Below are 18,322 nucleotides of genomic sequence, written 5' to 3'. Positions count from 1 at the left end.
TCAACAGAAGATTGACGTGGCTATTAATTGAGATGCAGAAGAGTGAGTGAAGATCATGAACTCAATTTGGGACATGCTAAATTTCTGCATTTGACAATAGGAGTCTGAAGGTCATGAGAAATGTGTGGATTCGAAATGTTAATTCCAGAGTCATCAACACTTAGATGATATGGAGAGCCAGGAGATAGAAGAGATCATCAATTGTGTCAGCCCAGAGGGGAAGAGAAAAGATACAGGTACCGAGTCCTGGAATCATCAAGCATTAATGGGTCTGGAGGATCAGGAGTGTCCGACAACAAACACTGAGGAGTGACCAGTGAGGCAGGAGGAAAAGTAGCTAAGTGTGCTGCCCTAGAGCCAAATGAAGAAAGTGTTTCAGAAAAGTGGGTAGTAACTGCTGACTAACAGGAATGAGACTGAGAATTGACCAATGCATTTAGCAATGTGGAGATTATAGATAATGTTCACAAAGCAGAGTAGATGAAGTTTAGGGGGTAAATGCCCAGCTAGAGTGAATTCAAGAGAAAATGAAGAAAATGTGGAGAGAGATGAGAAATAATGAGTGTATATAATTTTTTGTAACTTTTGCTGTAAAGGGAAAGAAATGGGGTGGTGACTTAGCAAGGTGAGGTTGTTAATAGAATTTTTTTAAGATGGGAGAAATATAAGAACATTTAATATTGTTGGTTATAACCCACTAAAGATGGATACACTGATGATGTAGGAAAAGAAGGGGAAAAGTTTTGTCCTGAAATAGCAAGAGGGGATGATTTCTGGACACACGAGAGGGAACTGCCTTTTTTCCAGGAACGTGGACAGTTCATTCCATTAGAGGATAAAAGGCAATGGAATAACTAGAGATAATCCTCAGTTACAAAGAATTTACAAATAGACATGATATTCACTGGATTATACGCCTTACCTTCTTATTACCACAATATATTCCTAGGAACCATAATTAGCCAAGGTTGTAAAATAAAGCATAAATATCAGCAACACTACACTCTAAGCGTTGAACCTGACACAGAGTAGGCCCTAAAATACTGGTTGTAGAAGTCGTAAGTGTTGATTAAATGGTTATGATTAAATCAGTAAAGCTAAAGGGTACGCCCTTTGTCATCATTTGAAATTAGCAAAAGTATTCAACATATTAGAGAGAACCAGAATTACCCTTTCACATGTAAGTAAACAGAAGTCTCAAAAGTTCAATGCTTTTCTTGTGTCATGGGGTTTAGCAAAGTAAAACTGAAATCCACGTACTATTATTTCTTGTTGAATACTTTTCCATGCAACCCATACTTTCTTGCTTATAAAAAGTATCTGATGGCTATAAAGTATGCTCAATACATTAAAAGGTAAAGTTATGATATTATAAAGACTTGAGATCCTTAAATAATTGTTTATATAATTGTATGAGCTCTAATAATCTTTTCATATTTCACTCATAATAACGTTGTTTGCCTTATTAAAACTTAGGAGTAGACATGAGAAATACTTTCAATGGCCCATGTCTCATAACGAAGATTTCCAGAGAAGCTTAATACTTCTTTATATCCAATGAGCGTAATGAAATGAAGGAGATGGCTCAGAGTAAAACAAAAGTAAGCCATGAATAAAATCCTGGTGAGTACCACTTACCAACTGTGTGGTGTTGAACAAGTTACTTAACCTCTCTGTGCCTCGGTTGTATCATCTGTAAAATGGGAATAATAATAACGACCTCATTGGAATGTTGTGAGGATTGACTGAGATGATACATCTAACCAGTTTAATGAAAGAGCTGGATTCAGAAATCAATATTGTTTGTTATGTCTCCTGATTCCCTCAAGTGAAGAAATGAACCCCAAACAGAATTTCAGGCAGGTGTCTTAGTTTTTCTGTTCATGCTTAGAAAATAAACTATCTGTCCTTTTGTTTGGGAATTAAATAGTCTAACAATTTCATAGTTCTAGTTCCATACAGGAACAGCCCTAAGCTTCTATCCCACCTAAAGCTCACCCCTTTCACTCAGTTCAGGCTTATTTCAAGCTTTTGAAGTCTGCAATGGAGGATGTGAACACGGTGGTCTCCCTTTATGCTGACATCCTATACTCATAGCAACAGTTCCTGACCCTAAAACTGGAATGTAAGATCACAGTGGAATGTGGTTGACACAGTTGTCAGCTATGGTCAGGGCTTTCTGAATGGCAAATATACAATCAATGACCCTTCTGGGGTAGGTTCATGACTTTCTCAAAGAACACTTTTCCTCAGTTTTACTTGATTCACTCTCAGTTTCTTATTTGGAATCAATCCTCCAATTTGTCTCTCATTATTCACCACCTGGGGACCTAGGCTTCAAAAAATTACCAAATTTTTTTTTTTTTTTACATTGGAGGACTTGAAGCTTGCCTACCACCTGGGGACCTGGGCTTCAAAAAATTAACAACTTTTTTTTTTTTTTTTTTTACATTGGAGTACTTGAATCTTGCCTACCATGCGACCCTTTAATCTACTACAAAGGCGGGGCATCTGTAGCCACAGCTGTGTCTTTTAGACATCAGAATCTATATCCTTCAGCTTCTGGAGGAAATACATCAAGCTCTCTTAAGTGTTTTCCCTGAAGCTCATCTCACTTGGCTCAACTGAAGGGTAATTACCCTAGCCTTCATACATGGAATGGTTACCACCTCAACCTCTGTAGAGTCTTAAAAATGGAGCCTGAACTAATGTTGGACTTACTAGTTGGATTATGTCTTAGCACTCTCTGTGAATAAAGTCTTACATCTCACTTAATTAGCCTCCCTTTAAAGAGAAAGACAGAAAGCCTCCCATTTGAATATCTGGATGCTTAAAAAAGCACTGTTTGGCATAGTGGGAGTGTTCAGAAATATTAGCTATTGCTATTATTCATCATATCTTTATTATTTAAGATTTAAGGAGGGGATCGATGAGGAGCTGCTCACAGAAAAAGAAATGGGGAAGAAAAAGTCAAAAAAAAAATTTAAAAACCAAGACAGTGTGGTGTCATATAAGTTAAGAGAGTAAGGTGTTTGGCTTTTTTTGTTTTGTTTTGCTCTTTGAGAAGGGAGCAATCACAGTGTCAAACTTTGCAGTGAATTTTAATAAAACAGACCTACTGCATTCATCAACTGCCTACTGGTGACATCATTTTGAGCAAGGAGTCTGAGGGAAAGCCAGATGTCAGTTGCTCAAAAGTGAATAGAAAATGAAGAAACTGAGACAGTGAGAACAGACAAGTTGCGAAATAAAGCGTCAGGAAAAGAAAAGATAGATTGGTGGCTAAGCAGAGACACGGTGTTAAGTAACTCTTTTGTTGGTCTTGTACTTTTCCTTTTAAGAAATAAATTTGAATATGTTAACAAAAAAGGCAGTTGATAGAGCAAGAATAATTGAAGATAGTAGATACAGAGAAAAAATAATAATCAAAGGGACTTGAGAACAAGGCATCAAAGATTTAGAGGAAGGTATTAGCTTTAACCAGAAAGGGCAATGCATAAGATTGGAGAACAGAAGTAAATGAAGATGAGTGTGAGAGTAAATAAGTGTATGGGGGTATGTGGGAAAAGAACCAGTAATGAAGGACAACATAACGAGTAGCTAGAAAAGGAATGGCTATAAAGAATTTAGGACATGGGAATTACAAGATGAAATAATTAATAGTATTGCTTGGCACCGAGATGCCAAGGGGCATGAAGAATGAAAGAGAATCACTAGATTGCAAAATATGTATCCACTGGTAGCATACACGAGTGTATTTTTAAGAGAATGGTGATGATAAAAGCTTGATTACAAAGGTTAAAAAAGAGATGTAAATAAAAGATACAAATATAATATAAATTTATTTACAAATCATGAGACACAAAGGCTGCTTGTGAACACCATTTCATTTGGTCAGGGGAAAATAACTAATTGGAGGAAAGAAGCATACCTCCTACCTGTGAAATGCACCTATTGATGCTGTTATTATTACTATAGATATTATCATCATTATCCTTAGCCAACCTTAACTGCACAATTTTACTGGGTAATAATGAACACTAGCACAAACTGAAAGCACTAAAACTCCTTACTCTCTACAATCTTGACCAAATTTTGCAAGTCCCTTTATTTACCTTTAAAAAAAAAAAAAGAATTCTTAACTACACTCTGCTAAATGGTTTCCCCAAATTTTCCACTTCCTCAATGGCTAGTCTCACGTGTCCCTTGATTAACTCAAACAACATCCCTTCGTATCGTGCTGAGAAGATAACATCTGGATCGAGCTCTTTCCTTTTCAATGAAACCTAATACCACTGCACTAAGCATTTTATCCCTTCTCCCGTCAAAGATGCTGCATCTTTTGCTCCCTCTTATTATAGTTATTCTCTTTTCTTAATAGGTGCATTTCACATTTATTGAGCATGTACTATCTGTGAGACACTGAATTGATCATCTGACACATTCCAGCTCATTCATTTCTTGTAATGATCCTATAAGGCTGGTTCTATCATTGTTTGAATGAACTACTTTGACCAAAGTCATTGAGCTAGTAAGTTACAAGCCAAAAAAGATACTCAGGTAGTCTGCCTCCAGAATAAAAGTGATTCTCTTTTAAGTGATTAAGGTGTCACTTAAATACTTTGTGTTTTAAAATGTCAAAATATAAACATATTCCTGCTCTCCACAAGTAGCCTCTTTCAACTTAATTCCTCTTTGGGGTATACTACTAGCATACCCCAATTTATGCAAAATGCCTCCTGACATTTTTAAATATTCAGGGTTTCTGAAGCATATACACACACCTCCTTTCAACCACTCCCAAGAGAAGATATCATCCCTCCTTCCAATTAAGGAAATTGAGTTTCAGAGAAGTCAAGTTACTTACCAATGGTCCCTCAGCTAATAAGTGGAACTCCAGTTCAAATTCAGATCTTCTGATTCAACTTCAAAGTCTTGGCCATTCAGTTTATTACCAGTCCTTGTCTATCCTTTCTCCTCAATATTCTTTCCATTTCTATTGTCTTTCTTAGATTCAAGGCTCACAATCCTATTTCAAGTTCCCACAACCCTCTAGAACTATTAGATTACCATGATATGCTCTCCCTAATACAATAATGGCTCAAGTGACTCTTTTAGCTTATATTTGTGGTAGACCAATTGCAGTGGTCGTCCTTGTGCTTCAACCTTCCCTGTAATTTTGCCATGTAATTTCGTATTGCTTTCCACTCTGTCTCTAGGATTGACCATGAAGTATTACCAAAAGACTCAAGAAGAAACTTAAAAAGAACTTGCTTTTTTCTGCTTTGCTCTTACTCTTCTTCCATGACTATGAGAACCTGCCAGGGCTGGCCTATTGCAGGATTACACACATGGATAGAGCTGGGTGGCCCCAGTTGGTCCAGCCAAGGTCATCCTGGATCAAACAATAGCCAGTTAACATACAGCTAACTGAACCAACCTTCAGCTAACCAATGGCATAAGTGAGCTAGCCAAGATCAACCAATCCAAGTTAAGATCAGCTGAATTCCATAAACCCAAAATTTTGCACAAGATTTTATAGTGCAGTTTTGTGTTGTTACATAACATAATTTTATTTTTTTAAGTTTTTATTAAAATTTCAGCTAGTTAACATACAGTGTTATATTAGTTTCAGGTGTACAATATAGTGATTCAACACTTTCATACAATACCCAGTGCTTATCAAAGTGTATACCTTAATCCCCATCACTTATTTATTTATTTATTTTTTATTTTTTTTTATAAAGAATTTTATTTATTTATTTGACAGAGAGAGACAAAGCGAGAGAAGGAACACAGCAGGGGGAGTGGGAGAGGGAGAAGCAGGCTTCCCGTGGAGCAGGGAGCCCGATGTGGGGCTCGATCCCAGGACCCTGGGATCATGACCTGAGCCGAAGGCAGACGCTTAACGACTGAGCCACCCAGGCGCCCCTCCATCACTTATTTAAACCCATCCCCTCACCAACCTCCCTTCTAGTAACTATCAATTTGTTCATTACAGTTAAGAATCTGTTTCTTGCTTTGCCAATTTCTCTCTTTTTTCCCCTCTGTTCTTTTGTTTTGTTTCTTAAATTCAACATATGAGTGAAATCATATAGTATTTGTCTTTCTACATAGTATAATTTTAGTGATAGCTAGCTGATGAGTATGTTATATAATCCATCTAAATCAAAATGGCAGAATAATATTTTTCCATTATTACCTCATCACCAGTTCACTCAAAATTCTACTGATCATTCTATATACAAACTCCTATTGTTAGCTGTCACCATATATATGAACAGGTCGTATTCCTCCACTGCCACTATATAAAATTTCATTCCTACCCTACAACTCTTTGACAAAAATATCTGTCAGTTATTCTCCTTATTTGATTCTGATTTAGGATAGAGAGAATATCCTTGAATTCTTTCCAACATTTTTTTAAAGATTTTATTTATTTATCTGACAGAGAGAGAGAGCATAAGCAGGGGGAGCAGCAGAGGGAGAGGGAGATCGTGACCTGAGCCAAAGGCAGATGCTTAACCTATTGAGCCACCAGGAGCCCCTCCAAAATTTTTTGAAAATACCTCTTTAATATCACTTTACACATGAAACTTTCTGTATTTAATCATATGTCAATATTATAGCTCAAAATTTTTTCAGTACTTCTATAAGCTTCTAGTACTATATTAATTTAGATCCATTTATATATTTTTTCTAAGCAACTTTATTTCCTGAATTCTCTGGGAGCCAAATTATGTTCCTCTTATTCCCTATCCCCTTTACAAATATATATAACAATTTAATAATACACAGAAGACCCTCAATATATGCTAAAAAAAAGCGCTAAAAAAGAATTGTAAACTTTTATAAATAATGATTTTTAAAAATGGAAAACTCACTTCTTCCCTCCCCTTTCCTTTAAATATTCTTACTAAGTATATTAGTAATTGACAAATATCTGTCCTGTTTTCAAAAAATTTAATACTATTTGATCAATATTCCTAGTAAATTATTCTAATGCTCATTGACATACATATATAGAAATTAATTTATCTTTTGGCATTCTGAATAAACAGACTCAAGTCTTTTCATATTTAATGCATTACAAATTAATTAGTTTTTAATATTTTATTTATTTATTTGACAGAGAGAACAATAGCGAGAGCAGGAGCACAAGTAGAGGAAGTGGGAGAGGGAGAAGCAGGCTTCCCGCTGAGTGGGGAGCCTGATGCAGGGCTCGATCCCAGGACTCCGGGATCATGACCTGAGCCGAAGGCAGATGCTTAACAACTGAGCCACCTAGGCGCCCCAACAAATTAATTAGTTTTTACTTATGTTATTTTCTTTAATCATCACAAACTACCTTGTGAGGTGTTAGTATTAACTGATTTTTGTAGCATGGAAATCTGAAGTCCTGATGCAAGTTGATATATGAAAGAGTCACAATACAAACTAGATCTTCCTATTTCAAGTTTATTGCTCCTTCTCCATCCAAATGAATACGCATTTAATTCTGGTTTTACCTTAAAAGCCCTCACTACGGACCTGGTACTCCACTGGTTCAGAGCATTGTAGATGATTATGATACTTTCCTATTCTTAAGGGCATACAGTCTAAGTTAGGAAACAGGCATATAAGGGGATAATTTGATGATAAAATGGGAAATGATAAGGCTAAGAAACACAGAGGAAATGTGCCTGGGGGTTCTGAGAAGGCTTCCTGGAAGAGATAAATTCTTGGTTAAGACGAGTAGTGAGGCAAAGACATTGAGGAAGTACATTATGGGCATATAGATGAATATGCATGAAGAAGATATTAGAAAAGCATGAAGTTTCATGGGCTGGAAAAGCATGAAGTTTGTGTATTATTCAAACACATGGCATGACATATTAGCTAAAGTGGAAATGTTAGGAGATGGAAAAAGAAGTTTGGGACCAGGTGCAAAAAAAAAAAAAAAAAACAGAAAAGAATAGAGATTTGAGAATTATTCAAGAGATTAAAAACAATATGGCCCAGTGATGATTGAATTTAGGACTTTCAGTGTCTGGGTGAGGAGATTGAGCACCATATTTGGATGGGAAAGAGGAGGCAGAGGATGACTGAGTTTGAGGCACATTGAATCTGAGGTTCTATGGAACATTAAGATGCATCTGTGCATAAGAAAGGTAAAAAATCGAGTGTGTAGCTTAGAAACATCAGGCCTGGAGATATGGAATTATTAGTACTCTTTAAACACCCAGTCACATATGAAAAACTAAACACTATGGTACAATATATTTTACATGGTTAGGATTGTTAAAATCATTGCTACATTTGTTCACAAAGCAATGTTGAGAGAGAAAGTGACTAAAGCAAAGCACTAAATCACCAACACCTAAAAGTATTGTATAAAACATAATATGTCATAAAGTTTGACCCTGCTTTGAATTCTATCCCATGTTTGTTACAATAATTTTCATTTTTATGTTACTGTAGTAGTTTTCAATTTTACATGCTTTATTTTTTTTTTCTGCAAAGAAAATTTATTTTACATATTGCTAGCCATGAATTTTTGTCGTTAGTTCACACATAAATCTGCCTAGTGCCACTATCCAAATGGCAGGACCAGTTTATGTCCACACTTCACTCTGTATTTACAAAGAGAATTTGCACAACTTACATAAATGTAAACTCTCATTGAAGGTTTAACAATGGAGATGCAACCTAACATCCATAATATCTGATGTTTTACAGACAGCAATGTTTAATGCCTCAAAACTCACATTTATAGTTATTTTCTCCTTCCAGCTAAATATCCAATGCTAATGCCACCAAACAGCATAGGCACACTGCTTACAAAATAGTCAAAAAGATTCAAGATACCAATTAAAGAAGAATAACTCTATTGCTTGCAGAAAACCTACGGCCCTTAAGGTACAGACTAGATTATTAAAAGCTTGCTTTAAAAATATGACAGGACCATCATTCTCTTTAAGGACCTGTGGATTGCTAGTGTTACTCAAATATTTATAATAGTCAAATGCAAATTAACATTAAAAAAAGTGTCAAAGTATTTGTAAAAGACTTTGGAACTATGTCCATCTAAATGTACAGGTTCATAATCTGTAATCTGTAATTCCAAAACCCATATACTTTGAAAACTGATATTTCATTTTAAGTGTGTTGCTAACTTGACTGGTGCAAAACTAGACCTGTACTAACATGAGAGACTTATGGTCTTTATTTTTCCCATGCAATGGGAATATTCATAGAATTCTCTTCAGACACAAAAATGTATGATTATGAGGTGCTTCCCAGAATCCATCTGGAGAAGTGTTCCATAATATACATCATTTACATACAAAAAAATCAAGAAAATTCTGAACTCTAAAATACAACTGACCCCAGGGGTTTTGAACAAAAGATTACAGACAAGTATAATTAAAATTCAAAACTTAAAATTTTAGATTTTACTATAATCAAGATATTCAATACAACAGAATTGCTAGAATTTATTATTGTACCTTTAAGAAAAGATTTATCTGCACAATATAGTATGTATGAAAGCATTTCCAGTTTTCTCCTCTTTTCCCCAAATATACTTTGTTCTCTCTTCTTTTTACAGATAGAGAAATAACTTAAACATTTAAATTATTCTTAGAATCAGTTTGATAGTGTTAGGATCCAAACTGACAGAATCAGGCTTGAATAAGATACACAAAGATAATGCAGGAGGGATATATGCATAGTCCTACACATAGGACCAAGGAATCAACTTCCAATAAGAGTTTAGGGAAAATGGGAACGCATGCTGCATTTATGCAACTCAATTATAAACCTCAGGTGACTACTGTCCCAGGGCATACTGAAAGTATGTTGAACTTGCCGCCATGTATAATGTAATCCTAGGCTTCTTTAATAAAACACTCTATCCAGAAAGAAAAATGATTGTTTATTCTATGCTTGTCACAGAAGATAACGAATAGTTTGAGGGGTCCAGGAGCCAATTTAACACTATTAAGCAACTCATATAATCTTAAAGGAGAGTAAGCATGATGGTGATCTTTCAAAAATCACCTTATGAAGAACAGTTGCAAAGACTGAAATGTCAACCTTGAAAAATATAATAATTGGTGAAGATATGATAGTTGTCTTTTGAAATGAATCGACTCTTTCTGTGTATTTAAACAAACCCGTTAGAGTTACTGAACATAGTATTGCATCTTAACACAAGATAAGCTGACTGAAAATGAAAACGAATGGAACAAGGGTTCTTCATATAGGGCTACAGGGTTTCTTGATAGGGATGTGATAAAGGACTCTAGGTGATCCTTTCCATTCTGAGAGTCTTCAGTATCTCAACATCACACTTCAAGTTAATAGTACAGCTGGGTTTAGAATTTCATCAATTTTTATTATATAATTTTTAATATTCATGAAAAGATATTTGCCACAAGACATAACTTCATGGAGAGAGGTCAACTCTTCAACATTTCTATACTGTCCTTAAAGTAGAGGGCCAATCAAATTCGTACTCAAAAGAAAAATATAGTGTACTGGGGTGATTATTGCAAATCTTATTCATATTCTATAATATTTCTCATATCTAAAACAAACACAAGTCTTCTGTTCTTAAATAAGAAAATTGAGTCTCAAAATTAACTTTGTATATAAATAAGCTTGAAACCCTTAAAATGATATATTTTCCTATAACATAAGATGCTTGACAAGCATATATTTCAAAAGACCTCTAACAATTTTAAGTTTGTGAGAATAAGGCTGAACTTTTGCCTTTTCTCTATTTTCCTAAATATTTTTTAAAGAAACTGGTTGAAATGTTTTTTGAGAAGAGAGGATAATACATGATAATTCCAAGAATTTTTGAGCAGGTGTTAGGCATTTTTAAAGAAAGACAAATAAAATATAAATGGACAGCAGACTTCCAAACTACAATCACTTCCAAAGACAGACCACACAGCTAAAAATGGAAAATACATATTTCCAAATGTCATAATACTGTTTAAAGAGCAAGAAGGAGAAAACTATTCCCACGTTTGGGCAGTTGAATGCTGATCAACAGCTGACAGGCCCATCAAAACATACAGATAAAATTTTCAAAAAAAAAAAGAGAGACCAGACAGGAACTCAGCCTTCACACCCACCATCACCAACATACCACAAATTTGGGGTAAGATTTTTATGTGAACTAATAATCTATTTTTATATTTTTCTCACCAAAACATGCATATCATATAATTTAAGGGAAAAGATAATTATAAGAATAGAAATAAAGCACAGCTTATTTAAGTCTTGTCACTTTTGCAATTGCAATAGGAAGGACAAGTACTACCAGGAAGCATACCTGTGGCAGGGCTGAATTGAGCTGTCGCTGGAGTGAATCTCGGTCATAGATGACATCCTGCAGTCTTTGCTGGGCAAGTGAGAGGCTTTCTTGGGTCTCCCGAAGGGTGTCTAGAAGACGGTCCCTTTCATCTAGCATATTCACCATCAGCTGCTCAAAATGGGAGTCTGAGTCCGAGCCACTGCTTTGGGACCCCCTTTGGCTCATTGGGGTGTCCTCGTTAATCGTGGGCATCACTTCACACATCATTGCTTAAAGGAAGTAAAGAGGAAGGAAGTCTTAGTAAAGAAACCAACTGACCCTCAACTCACCAAACTCTGCTGCTCATTAGCCTAATTGTCTCTTTTTTTCCCCTACCCACTGCCCCAACTCCAACCACACTAAATATTTTGAACTCAATGAAATATGATTCATTGACTTCCTCCAATCTATATCCTTTCCCATTTATTGATAATGTATAAAGCTCCTACCTACAAAATACAGGTTGGTTCCACCTACTTCTCAAAGATTTGGTGTTTTTTGGGGCACCTGGGTGGCTCAGTCATTAAGCGTCCACCTTCGGCTCGGGTCATGATCACAGGGTCCTCGGATCAAGCCCCGCATCGGGCTCCCTGCTCAGCGGGAAGCCTGCTTCTCCCGCTCCCACTCCCCCTGCTTGTGCTCCCTCTCTCTCTGTCAAATGAATAAATAAAATCTTAAAAAAAAAAAAAAGATTTGCTGTTTTTTTTCATGATTTATTCCTCCAATTCAATTTATAGTAGCATGTTATTCAACTTACTAGTTGATCACCTTTCTACCCCTGTAAGTTTACAAATCTCTTACAGCAAATACCACCATCTTACCCTTATTTGTTATATTGTTAAAAGCAAGCACAGTGTCTAGCACTTCATGGGTAGGAAGTAATTGATTTTTGAATGACTTAAATAATTGAATGAATTAATGTTCACTCTTGCATTTAGGGAATCTACAAATAATTAAGTATTCATTTTATATAATAATCAGTTTTTACTTTTTTTCAGATTTTATCAACAGGTTTTTTTCATACCAACTAGTTTAAAGTTTCTTGACTTTACAACTCCCATTTTATCACTTTTATGTGCTAAATTGTTAAGGTAATCTACACAGAGTAGACAAAGTGATATTGACTAAATTAAATGTAAGCTCTATGAAATAGACTGAGGTTGTTTAGGTTATTATAATTGCCCCTAATATTCTTTTGTTTCCTGTGAACTGCATTGTCAGTTTTCCATCCAAACAATACAAAATAACACTCTCAAATATTCCCCAAAACAGAAACCATAAATTACATTAGCTAATGTAGTTACTTCACATCTCAGCTGTTAATCACAAGCTTTCAGTCATGAAATAAATGAACTATTCAGAATATTTTTTAAATCATTTAATTTGATTTATAATAGACAACAGACTTCAAGATGCAACACTGATCTACTGTATGACATTTTAAAAAATCAGAAATTATCTCATTTTTTCCTTTATCTTTTATCTTGTGTTCAAAAAAGAATCAAACCCATCTCAATTTCAGCTGTTGTACTGAGGCCAGGAGCTATTAATTAGAGGGGTTGGTTTTGCAGAAGGCTGATGTGGAGAAATGCTGGTTTGGCTGTTGATCCTGGAGCATTCTTTGGTTTTATAATGCAAGGTCAATTCATTTTTCTGCCTATATATTCCTGTCCATTAGGAAAATATTTCTGGTGATATAGTCAAATAAAATGTCAAGACTTAACAGCTCAATAGTTAATACTTTTATGTGATTCTTCAAATAAATTGGGTTATTGAAGAGATAAATTCAATTATATGAATGATTTGGTCAGGGCCCCCTGAAAACTAGGAGAAACTTTTTAAAAGATAAAAGGAAAGTATTTTCTTACTGATATCCTATGTAAAAAAAATTACAGGGGCGTATGAATTTTAGGATAATTTAAGATAATACTTTGAATTATTGCTCATCACTCAAAACACTGGGCTACCTGAAGGCAAATATTTGACTTGTTAAATCACTCTAAAATAGGTAACAGAATAGATAGGTAAGATTTATTTAAACGCACATGTGAGTGCACACGCATGCATGTACACACACACACACACACATTCGTGCATTGTTACTGTCGCTAACCACCTAATGGATGAAAAAATAGTATTTTTTTGTGTGTTTTTCTCAGTTTGAATATTATTTAAACATTATCACAAACCTGGAAAAAAGAGACTCTTTTCTAACTGCTATACATTTTCTTTACATTAATTGAAAAGGAATTGGAAAAAAAAAAACTGTTCTAACACATTTGAATATTAAAAACAATTAGTTCACATGTCACGCATGAAAATCCACACACTGAACAGCTGTGTCATTCTGAGAAATCATTACCAGAAGCCAATGTGTTTCTTTTTGACATTTAAGGTTAAAACAAAATACTGGGAGAGGAAATGATTGCACTGTGACAATTTGTGCCAAAACACTTGCAAGGTTTACATTTTAGGGTTACTTAAACATTCCTAAATCTGTATTTTAAAACATCTCCTTCTTGGAAAAAAGCCATTAGCACATCTTCACTCTGAATTACTTATAAAAAGGTTTAAATTCCAAGGAAAAGCGTAATTGCAGCTACAACTTCCTTCTGAATACATGACCCTAATTCTAACAAAGGCTTGTTGCCACCATGAGATATTAGACATTCACAGACTTTAGACTCTTATATCAGTATAAAAGCTGGTCTCTGAATTAGTCAGTCCAAAGATACTATGATGAGAAGCAGCTTAGGGACTTAGGGTCTTAGTCTATTAATTCTACACTCAACTTGATTCAATTCCACTCCTGTAGCATTGGAACCAGAACAAGTCACATCACCTCTCAAAACTTCAGTTTTCTCTTCTGTAAGTAGGGATAAGAATCCATGATTTTTTTTTTTTTTAAAACAAGCCCATTGTAAGTCTCCAATAGAATACTTGACTGAGATCACACAGTAAAATTTAAAGGACAATTACAAATACAAGTATTTATTTATTTTATAAGGTGACCAACATTCACCTTTGCAGAAAGAATATTGTGCCTTTACGATTCATTCTGATTCCATGCCTAAAGTTTTAATTCCGGTGGGTACTCTGAACTCTTCAAATCCAACTGGGAAAAATCAAGCTATGCTAAAGTTACTTAGGAAATAAAATGAATTCCTCTGCTTTTTCTCCACCAACAGTCAACCCAAATGAGTAAATCTAAAATCTTGTCATCAAAACTAGGAGAAAAAAATTTTCTACAAAAAATAAAGGTCACTTTCATGAACTAGCTTTGTTCTTGCAATAGAACTCGGATTCTAATATAAATTACAAAATACTTGTCTTGCATAATCCTGAAAATACAGTCTAACCTATTTCTTAAATGCATATTTAGATATTAAAATCAATTAAAAATCTATCTTCAATGTTCAACACCCTCTTATAGAACGGACATCTGAAGCAACTTCCAGAGGCTATTTACCCTCTAGTGTACTTCATCCTCATATGCCACTTTTAACTTTCACAATCATTTTCAGTATTAAAAGTTGTATTGTATCACATAATTCCTGAAAAACCAGGAAGGACGTCCTAACAGCTCACTTTGATATTTGCCTTTTCGGCACCCCTCCCCAAAGTCAAATGGATATATGAATTGTTATCCTTTTCTAAATGTTGATGCCTTTTTCATTAATTACTGAAGGTTTTAAGACCTAGAGATATTTATTTTGTTGTGAGAAGAAAAAATAATAAAATATTGATTTAATTATCCCGGTGCTTAAATTTAGCTTGAAGAATTTGATACCAGGAAAACCAACTCCCTTACTCTTAGTACATAACCTTGACTGTCTTCCAAATCTCTCAGATTTCAAAATAAAAGTTTTGAATGCCCACTGGAGTCATTGCCCAAGGGCTTTCGAGATGCAGTGTGCTTCTTAGCAATATATGCCTCTCAAGCAGTACCTATTCAAATATGATAGTGTTACAAAAGGCTTTTTTTCTGTCAATGAATCACTTCATAGAAGCAGATCACTGGGATTTAGACCCTCCTACAGGCAAAGATGCGATTATTCTGGGTAGTTAGTTTCCTCTTCAAAGATTTAGTCTTAAGAACCAACCCAGCTCCACCTCACTTAACCCACAAGGAGTAATTCGGTGAGAGAAATCCTAGCCATTGTCTGATTACATTACATGAATATTCCTCCTCCTATTTAACTCTTTGAAATCTTCCCTGTCCTCAGGAAATATTATTATCACCTCTAATAGAAGCATTTTGCACTTTCTTTACCGATGGCCAAGAGCAGCTCTAGCCACACGGCTGGACAGTTATCGCTCAGCCACACCCCCCCCCACCACCCTGAAGTTGACTTAATAATTTCCACACTAAAATTCTTTATCTCTCGCCCAGCAAGAGAGAGCCAAGTAGGGAGGAGGTGGAGAAATAGGAGAAGGGAGAGGATGGGGGTGGAAAGCAAAAGGTATGGAACAGTAATTGGCAAGGAGGAATTTGCATCTCATCTTCCCTGGGGGCGGGGTGGGGCCGGGGAGGTAGAGGGTGGTAAAAAAAATAAAGCGGAAGGGAAACCTTGTAACTCAAGCACAGTTTCTGTACCTAATGTCTGTAATTTCGGGTCTTGCTTCTTCAATAGATCAATGACAACCGCAGTCTCAGGCTTGACGAGAGGGGAAGCTCACGCCCGGCACTCCTGGACCATTTCCCTAGCAACCGGAGGAGAAAGGCAGCTTAGACACTCGAGTGCCCCGGCGCCCTCCCGGAACGTGCCCCGGCTGGGTGGCGTGGCAGCAAGCCGGCATCTTCCCGCGGCTCCGTCAGCAGTCCAAAGGAGAAGCGTCCATCGGAAAAATGGCATATTACAAATTTTGCTTTGGGAAGCAGAGCTCGGTTCAGACCATTGTCAAAGGGAGGAGAGGGGGAGGCGGCTCTTAAAGCAGTAGCGGCCCCTTTGCCGGAGCAGCCTGGACTCCGCGCGTGCAGCTGGAGACCCGGGGCGGGGAGCCGGGAGCTGGGTACTGGGTTTGACTTATAGAAACTTAACCAAGCCACACTGCTCCCCCTCCGCGTCCAGGCCACCCGGAGGGTGTCCCTCCAAACGTGAGCTTTGGGGAAAGGCGTGAGGAGTATCTGGAAGAGAAGTTCTCCACCCAGTCCCCCTCCCGGAGCCCCTCCGGAGTTTAAGGCGAACGTCGCGAGTTGGAAAGCTAAGGGGAAGCGAGTCCCCAGGGATGCGGGAAGCACGACGGGTCCTCTCCTGGCCCCCGGACTCTTTCTGCGCTAGGGTGTCTCACTGAACTCAAAAGAGGCGCCTCTTCTCCGGAAAGGCAAACAGTCGGCCCCCCACACCCAGTTTCTCCTCCCAGCCTCTTTGCAAGCCTCGTTGCTTGCATCAGTCGGCCGGAGGAACCAACCTGCTGGGAGCCGGTGCGGCTGCTACAGCATCTTCGCTCCTCACTTGCCTCGTGCTGTGGCTGCCGGGGCTCCTCCTCCTCGGTCTCTCCCCCCTCCTCTCCTTGGCAGCCGCCACCTCCTCTTCCTCTGGAACAAGGGCTTCCCCTGGAAGCTGCTGCAGTGGTTTCCACCGGCCCTTAAATAAATTCTGAAGTAATCACGTCTTTGCTCTCCTCCTCACGCACACGCGCTCGCGGATACACACGACTCCCTCAAAGCCGCTCCCGGGCTGCAGGCGCTGGCGCTGCTCCCAGTGCACCCGGAGAAGCCAAGGGCTGGGGATGGGCAGGTGTGGGCAGGGGAGACGCTCTTCCTCGTCCGGGCTTCCCCCGCACAATGGTCTCTACAGGGAAGCGTGTGACCGCCCACGCTGGGGGAAGGCGAATGAATGCGCTTGGGCACCTTCTGGCTCTCTGGCCTTCCGTGCTTGTCATTTCTTTAAGCAGCTTCCTGCTCCCAGGACCAGGGCATGGTAGTCACGGCTGACCTGAGTCAAGCTAGGGTGTGGTGGCATCTGTCACTTCTCACTACCTCTCCAGCTCCTCTCCATTCACTGCTTTGGCTATAAGGGGTATGTGTTTAGTACTCCCTGCCCTAGTAAATTTCAGCTTTGGGCGAAGTCTGGTTTCTAGAACGCGTTCCAGTTCCCCCTATACCTGCACATCCCTTTACCTATTCTTTCCTTCTGCCGCTACTCTCCATTGATACAAACCCATCCAACCAGGTATAGGGAGAAAGCAGGAGACGAAACCAGTACCTAAACAAAAAGGAAATGTTTCAGTGAGGGAAATTAGCATATCCTAGTTTTAGTGAACCGGAAGAGGGCATGGAGGAGGGAACTGGGAGAAGGGTTAAACATTGGGTTTAATATGGGGGTTAATGCAAGTATCTTGGAGAGGTAGTGCAAGAAATCTAAGAGGTATATTTCATTTTTGGTTAACACAAAGAGTCCAAAGCTAACTAAAGAAGTAGTATTCAAATGCCAGCTTACTTAAATTAAGTACAATATTCAGGAAACAGAATCTTTTCTTCTAGAGTAGCATTTACTTCAGTTAGCAGCCCCACAGTGGAATGTGAGGCCATGCTCATGTATTTCCTCCTTCTCTTCTAGACTGTTACTCAAGTTCTGCATCACAACACAATCCTATAAGAATTAAGTATAAGAACAATTAGATGATTCATTAGATGTCTACTGGAGCACTAGTTCTCAAACACAGGGTGCATACAGATCACCAATGGATCTTGTTAAATTGTAGATTCTGATTCACTAGAACTGGGGTAAACCATGAGATTTTGTACCTCTAACAACTCCCGGATAAGACCACACTTTGAGTAGGGTCTAAACCACTCTATCAACCTACCATTTGATGTGGCTTAACTTGAGTAAACTCATTAACTCAAGAGATAGCCCAGTCCATTTAATTTAATAATAGCTTTTACATATTAATCAGAATCAGTCCTCTTAACTATCACTCCCTGGAATTGCCCAGAAAACATAAAATGTCCTTTACACATGAGAGAAC

At 37.6% G+C, this 18,322-nt stretch overlaps 1 protein-coding gene across 33 annotated transcripts in view; it reads right to left on the bottom strand.

The window, feature by feature from the left end:
- Positions 1 to 16,984, bottom strand: part of PPFIA2 (PTPRF interacting protein alpha 2) — a 465,447-nt gene extending 448,463 nt beyond the window's left edge. For 29 of the 33 annotated variants that reach the window (XM_027592668.2, XM_027592672.2, XM_027592675.2 and 26 more), the window contains exons 1-2: positions 15,945 to 16,206; positions 11,327 to 11,577 (exon numbers count right to left, since the gene is read on the bottom strand). In XM_027592668.2, coding sequence (XP_027448469.1) covers positions 11,327 to 11,575 — 249 coding nt within the window. In that variant the 5' untranslated portion in view covers positions 11,576 to 11,577; positions 15,945 to 16,206. Of the gene's footprint in view, positions 1 to 11,326; positions 11,578 to 15,944; positions 16,207 to 16,759 lie in introns of those variants that run through there. The other 4 variants (XM_027592695.2, XM_027592697.2, XM_027592669.2 and 1 more) reach the window with 3 other exon arrangements.
- Between the last annotated feature and the right edge of the window lie 1,338 nt (positions 16,985 to 18,322).

Source organism: Zalophus californianus, chromosome 9 (genome assembly GCF_009762305.2).
Source record: "Zalophus californianus isolate mZalCal1 chromosome 9, mZalCal1.pri.v2, whole genome shotgun sequence".
NCBI lineage: Eukaryota > Metazoa > Chordata > Mammalia > Carnivora > Otariidae > Zalophus > Zalophus californianus.
Note: the sequence above shows the minus strand (reverse complement) of the source record. Positions and strands in the feature narration are given on the sequence as shown.